This window comes from Cyprinodon variegatus, unplaced genomic scaffold (assembly GCF_000732505.1).
Source record: "Cyprinodon variegatus isolate N-32 unplaced genomic scaffold, C_variegatus-1.0 Scaffold409, whole genome shotgun sequence".
NCBI classification, from domain to species: Eukaryota; Metazoa; Chordata; class Actinopteri; order Cyprinodontiformes; family Cyprinodontidae; genus Cyprinodon; species Cyprinodon variegatus.
This window is the reverse complement of record NW_015150862.1, coordinates 559,262-566,945: the sequence shown is the minus strand read 5'-3', so window position 1 is coordinate 566,945 and position 7,684 is coordinate 559,262. Positions and strand designations below refer to the sequence as shown.

At 35.7% G+C, this 7,684-nt stretch overlaps 1 protein-coding gene across 1 annotated transcript in view; it reads left to right on the top strand.

Annotated features, from left to right (window-relative positions):
- Positions 1-7,684, top strand: part of LOC107093123 (vertebrate ancient opsin-like) — a 22,928-nt gene that overhangs the window by 8,671 nt on the left and 6,573 nt on the right. The window contains exon 3 of the mRNA XM_015387962.1: positions 7,274-7,391. Within this exon, the coding sequence (XP_015243448.1) occupies positions 7,274-7,391 (118 nt within the window). The remainder of the gene's footprint in view (positions 1-7,273; positions 7,392-7,684) is intronic.

Below are 7,684 nucleotides of genomic sequence, written 5' to 3'. Positions count from 1 at the left end.
ACCTGCTCCTTATCAGCTCGTTAGTCCTGCCTTTGTTCAGTCAGCCATAAATACACTCCCTCTGCAGTCCCTCTGTGCTGGTTTCTCGCCTTACTTCATCCTACCCTGGCTCCTCATGACTGTTTCCCCTGATGTCTCCATGGTCCTGGTTTGTGTTAAATTCTTATGTTGGTTTTTTGGATTCCTGTTTTGATTTACATTTTTAAGTTGGATTTTTGGATTACTGTTTGGCTTCCTGTCATCCTTAATTAAACCTTCAAATATGGAAGTAAATATGTGCCATCAGAATTTGAATAAAAAAAACCTCTGAAATTTGAATGTCATTATTTGTACATTAAAAAAAAAATTCAGTGTAATTTTTTTTACATGGTTGCAATTTTCAGTTATTAAAAAAATTCACATTCCTATTTCAAAGTGATAAAATTTTCAATATACATATTTTTCACAGTTTAAATTTTCAGTGTTAAAAAATTCAGCATATCAAAAATTCAACATTTCAAAATTCAAATGCAATATTTTCGTTGTCCTCCAATTCAACTTGCTCAAATTCACTGTCTCAAATTCAGCGTCTAAAAATTCGCTGTAAAAATGGCCAAGGTTACTTCAGGTCACAGACATTAGCAATGGATGTCCGATTCCAACATCCACCTAATCACATGACACAACCGTCATATTGAAGAAGTACCAGTATCACCCAGGCTGGCGACCATGGAGGCGAACTCAAACCCAACGGTGAGTTTAATGCTTTCATATTTCTGTAGTATATTTTATTTTGCGCATGAAGTTTGATACATTATCTTAAAGCCTGATTTTAAAACACTGGTTTGGGCCGTTGTAAATCTTACACCGTGTAGTGCCGGCATATTACTTCTCGCTACCTCCGAGCCTTTATTTGTGCTTGATATAGTTTCTACAATTTTAATGGGAGAAGAGCACAGTAGTCATCGACTGCCTGTCTCAGTCTCACCTAAGACAACATACAAACAACCCAGAAAGTCACCACCCATCAGTTCTCTTTAAAGATTCTAGACTTGGCGCAAGTGGTATTTCTTTTTGAAATAAAACGGGGGAAATTGGGTGAGGGGGAGGGGGGGGGTGCTCGGAGGTAGCGAGAAGTAATATGCCGGCACTACACGGTGTAAGATTAACAACGGCCCAAACCAGTGTTTTAAATCAGGCTTTAAGATAATGTATCAAACTTCATGCGCAAAATAAAATATACTACAGAAATATGAAAGCATTAAACTCACCGTTGGGTTTGAGTTCGCCTCCATGGTCGCCAGCCTGGGTGATACTGGTACTTCTTCAATATGACGGTTGTGTCACGTGATTAGGTGGATGTTGGAATCGGACATCCATTGCTAATGTCTGTGACCTGAAGTAACCTTGGCCATTTTTACAGCGAATTTTTAGACGCTGAATTTGAGACAGTGAATTTGAGCAAGTTGAATTGGAGGACAACAAAAATATTGCATTTGAATTTTGAAAAGTTGAATTTTTTATATGCTGAATTTTTTAACACTGAAAATTGAAACTGTGAAAAATATGTATATTGAAAATTTTATCACTTTGAAATAGGAATGTGAATTTTTTTTAATAACTGAAAATTGCAACCATGTAAAAAAAATTACACTGATTTTTTTTTGTAATGTACAAATAATGACATTGAATTTTTTTAGGTTAAAAATATATTCTGAATTTATTTTAATACTGAAAAAGTAAGCACTAATATACAACATTCAAATTTCAGAGGTATTTTTTATTCAAATTCTGATGGCACATATTTACTTCCATATTCAAAGATCTCACCTCTCCCTCTCAGCTTCTGCTTTTGGGTCCTCACAAAAACCTTAAAACCAATTCTTGACAGAATGAATCCAGACACACCAATTAAGCTGGAAAACAAGGAAAAATCTGGATGAACTTGAAACTGAAAACTTAGAGAAAACAACAGAACCAAGATTGTTACAGAAATGCTCAGGCTGAACTGAATATAACCCAGGAGAAACAGGTGAGAGGAATAAATTATAATTGAGGCAGGGAGGGAAAACGGCAGGTGAAAGAAATGACCAATTAAGGGAGAGCAAACAGGCCAGATGATGACAAAGGGTTGAATGCTGTATATGTATACACATCATTGTAATTATTCTCTAGGTCCAAAATAACACACTAGACTTGACTACAGCCATACAGTAAAGATCAGTAAACCTTCTGTTACCATTGTAACAGATGATTAGTTTTTTCATCTAATATATTCTCAGAATGTACAATTAGAAATCTGAAAGCTGTGACATGCATTCTTTCAATCCATCCTACTAGAATGGATCATTCCATTTTCTAAGATAATGGCTGCAACATTTGTTTTTTCTTTTTGGCCAATTCTTGTTACAAAGTCACTCTAAACTTGAAAAGGTATTAGTAGCTTTGGAGTTGTGCCATACTCTTTTCATTTTGATATGATTGAGTTGGCGTGCTCCATAGGATGTTAAGAGCCTAGAATGCTGTTTGAAAGCTTCACTGCTTGAATTTTCTTCCTGACCTCTCTGAGTTCTTTGGTCTTTGTAATGCTGTGCGTCTACTGACAACAAACCTTAGAGGCCTTCAGAAAACATTTTGCTTTAAACTGAACTTGAAATCCACAAAGGTTAACTACTAACTGTGATTTCTAACAGAAATCAATTTTCTTTAGGGAAGGAAAAACACCCTGAACTTAAATGCCTATCTTATTTTTAGATCTTTAGTTGTAAAATAAATTATAAACCTCATACATTTTCCTTCCTCTTTACCGCTCTGTCTTCCAGTTTATTTATCAAATTTAATTCTAATTAAAATTCAGTTGTATTGTAACAAAATAGAGGTGTGTGCATTATCAATATTGAAAAGGACTGTTCAAAATACCATTAGATATAAAGTCCAATGTATTTGGATATCCGAGTTTTCTTTGCCGTAATATATTTAGAAAGGGTGCAGTACATCACCAAACCTGAGATAGATAATAAAGCCCTAGTTGTTACCGATAACACAGAGAGTTGAAAGTAACATGATTGCAAATTCATAATTTTCTAATGCCACATAGAATGAATATTTTTCAATTCTTTCTTTGATTTAAAAAAAAAAAGTTTAGTAAGAAATTCACAAACATGATTCGATGCAAAATAATGTAGTCTAGGCTTAATCCCTCTATTTATTGTAGTTTTGACAGATCAATGAGTCTTGGTTGTACTTAAAACTTTAACACTTGTATTTTTCTGTTTTATCTGATATAATCAAGATTTTAAAATACTTAAATTATGGTTTTATTAACCTGTTATCAGTCGACAACAATCTGTTCTATCTCTCAAAGGTTTACATATTATATATGTATATATTTTGAATTAAGTATCATCAAATGCAGCACTGAGTCATTAGAAAGCCATGATTTTTTAGTTTGCAGGTCTAACAGTTTGTGTTTCATCTCGGCTAATCTCTTGCATGTGAGCAAAATATATTTCAGGGCAGTTTCACAAGACCACTGCATCAGGAAGCTGAGAAATGCTTCTGTAAAACCCATCAGTTTTATACTTACTTGATTTAAGTAGAAAATTTTCTCTTACAATGAAACCTGGCGATATTACCTGCCAAATGGTAAATGGAAGAAGGTCCAATATCTCTGCAAATAATCTGTCTGTGGTATATTCTGGATCTGCTATGCATTTCAAACTTTTTATGGTATTCCTACTAAAAAGTGTGACTTTGTACATCTCTAAAAGAAAAGTTGGTGGTTCTTTTTATTGTCAAAAACAAAGGCAAACAAGCATTACATTCCCCTCATAAAGTTATACAAAACCCATGAGGATAAAATTCCAATTTGCCTTTCTTGTCAAAGGTTTGATAAAACTCTATAAAAATACCAGTTTTTAGTGCGTCTAGTGTTAAATCAAAGTTATCATATTGAGATTACGTTTTTTTTTTTTTTTTGCAAATCTGAGCTAAACAAAAGCCTTAAATATAATTGCTTGCCATGCTGGCTGTGTTTGCCCTTTAGTCATTATTCACACAAACGAAAAAACATATTTTTTTATGACTAAATCCATTAATGTATTATCATACACTTATATTCAAACCCTCAACTTTTTTCTTTGTCCCAATGACCAACTTTATTGTATTTAAACTGGATTTTGTGCAAAAGACCATAGTGGGAGATTGTGAAGTGGTAGAAAAAGGATTAATGGGCTTTCAGAATTTTTAAGCTTGTAGAGATCTGAAGTGTTGCACGTATCTGACTTCATCAGCAGTAATCTGTAAATCCAACTTCGCTGCAATCTTAGCTGAAAATCTTCTGGTGTGTGTCTCTACCAGCTGTGCAGACCTTTACTTAGTTACATTTTAGATTTTTATGGATATCAGAGTCACAAATACCACCACACTTTTCATTTTATTTTTGTATATATTTACAAAAAATTGAAACTTCATGTCTTTCTTTCCTGTCCTCAAATATAAACAGTTGCAATCTGTGATGAGGAATGCGTCTACCACATAAAATCCCAATTTATTGAATCAAAGCAATATTTAGGTTAAATACCAACTATTTTCAATATACTGTCACGGTGGGTCTTATATGTTTTGCCCACATGCAGAAACACTCAGAGTCAGAAAGAAGATTCACAGTTTATTTGAACAAAGTGACAAAACAACTGGTTTCTCAGCTTGGAGGGGATCGAGCAGTCTGGTAACCCGGAAGCGGAAGCTCTAGGAAGAGATAACAAATGGTGAGTTCAAGGTCGGTGGGAAAACAAGCCAATGACTTTAATATAAACTGGCTTGGACTCATTGTTGTGGTTTTGAGGTTGCTCCAGGGTTCCTGTTTGCGGAAGCTTGAACTGTTTTGGAGATTTCTTAGCTGGAGGGCGGACAGGCAGACTTATGGTGGTCCTGAGGAGCAGCGGAGCAGACTGTCACTAGTTTTCCTGAAAAGGGTGGCATTCTAATAAAGTGAAACGTTTCTTTCTCAGCGAGAGGAGAGGATTCCTTCCAAGGCTTGAAGGACCAGCTTTATCTAGTGGATCTGTAGAAATTGTGCCAAAGATTCACAAGAGAAAAACTGGGTAAGAACTTGAGTTCTTAGAAAAACAAAAACTCAAAGTATTGACTCAGCAAAACTCAGAGGGGCTAGAGTACCCAATACTGTCAAACACTCTGGCGAGGAGATGATGACAGTCTGCTGCTCATATACCCCTCAGACGGTGATGACCAACGAGCTGCAGGTGTGAGTAGTTGAGAGAAGGAAGAGGCCCTCCAGGCCAACAGAGAACCAATGGCTCCATCTGGTGGATACAAGGAAAAACTGAAAGAGAAAAAAAACAACCCCCACAAACTGGAACCATAACATATACAATGTGTACAGGATAAGAGATAAGTGTTTCAAAATTGGTAATGCAATGCGTGACGTTTGTATTTAATTAACACCATTAAGCCTTTGTTGTTTCAGAGAGCAGCTGCCGCCACTAGCATTGAAGTAGAGTAGATCAGATCTGCAGCAGTGGCAGTGATATTATTGCACATTATATATTGTATCAGCTTTACATACAAGAGTATATTATATACTATATTCCCGGTGATTGCTCACAAAAAGAAACAGTTTCTCATTTTGTGTATTTTTTTTTTAAATGAACAGCATTATCTACATTCATACGTAGATAGTAACAAATAAACAATTGTTTATTTATAGGGGAAACGAAACATCAGCGTAATCTGTCAATTTTTTTTTTAAACAACATACCTTCTACAACATACTCTTGACAAACAAACAGATAAAGATCATAGACATTCTACATACTGCCCAGAGGCTCAAGTCTGCAGGGTTTCCTCAGCCATATGAGCTCACATGAGTGCATTTTTCTAAAGGAGGCCAAAAAGCATGTCTGCTGTAACCTCAGCCCTCAGGGAGCCATCTGGATAAGGCTGTTTAGCTGTTTTGATCAAAGGCGTGCGGATATAAAAACTGAGTGTTGACCTTAAGCCCAGAAGGAGAATCATTTCTGAAACCAAGACATGGGGAGAAAAAATGGTTCATTCCAGATGATTAATAGATCTCACATTGGAGATTCCAGGCACATGGATTACCAGGCTCACCTCTTGGTTGCACACTGCCAGAGGTGGGTAGAGAGGCCAGAGACTGTACTAAAGATAGGCATTACATCAAAATATATTACTTCAGCAGAAGTTAAAAGTACAGTGCAGTTATAATTTCAAATAATCATATACTCTTTTAAACTTATATTAGTAGTTAATGAAATGTTTAAAATGTATCATCTTGCTTCTTTATCTATTTGTGATCTAATCTTTTGAAAATATCATCCAAAAGTTGGACGAAATGATTTATGAGGAAATGTCAACCTATGGTAAAGAAGTTTTTGCTCTTAAGAATTTGAACCACAATTCAATAAGTAAATAATTTTAAAGAATTGCTGCTTTCTCTAAAGACTATTTCCTACCGTTTACTGCATTAAAAGTAGGTAAAGTAAAGGTACTTTTGTTTGCAGCATTACATGCAGCACATGGACAAAGAACAAGCAATGTTTGTTTTACTTAAATATAATAGTGAAAAATAAAACTAATAGTTGTGTATCCCAGCTAGTCAAAGATGGCTATGTTTAAGGTGTTGTCATACTGTCAACAGCTGCATCTTTTCGCTGCATTTAAATACCTCTCCTACAGTGGTTTGTTTACAGTAAATGTGAGCTTTCAGCTCAATTTAGTACATGGTGAATTCTTACAGTTATATCATTAGTTAAGCAAATCTAGGCCTTACAACCCTTCTTTTGTTCAGTTCAGATTAAGCGTAAATGTGCAGGAACCACCACAAACACATCACACCCACACACAGGTACCTGGTCTTTCTGCCTTATCTGCCAGGTGGCTCCCCAGTAATTAATCTGAAGGTTGTTTCATTAGAGAATTGTAGATGTTCTTATGGAAACAGCTTAATTAGTCTAAATAGGTGTCCTGAGGCCCCTAAGTGTTCACCGAGGTTTGTCTCAGCTGTGAAATTTCCATTTAACTAAAGCTCAAATGAGGAACCAAACTATGTCGTTTCTCTTGAGTCGTATAAAAGGTCCTGATTTTCACATCGCCTCATAGCTGGGAATTGTTTGTTTGTCTTTTTGGTCTTAAAGTGACAATAACCTAGTGTAACAGCTGATCCAATCATAAGCGCATTACCTTTACAAGAAGTTGAGTAATGGTTATTGTTCATATTGATTATTGATGGTTTGTTTTATCTACCTTTCAACAGGTATTCAACCAACATAACAGACCACAGCTATATTATCACTTTCTTCACTACCTGTTTTATTTTCCCACTCGGAGTGATATTCTTCTGCTATGGAAAGCTCCTCAGGAAGCTGAGAAAGGTCAGTTACTTCACAGCACTAAACGCATGAGGAATCATTCTGGACATTTATGCTATTTAATGCGTTTGTGGTTGTATGATTTCCAGCTTTATGGCTGGATGGCAAATATGCAGTCATAAAGTGAATAAAAATTTATTCTGATGTTTCTTTTAAACAATTTTGGAAAACCTTTAGTGGGATTGTCATCAATACATGATTATGCCTCTAGCATTCTAGCACATTGTCATCATAATAGGGTTGTAGCCCTGGCCTCAGGTAACCTTGCACTGCAAGCTAGAGTGTTGCGACATATG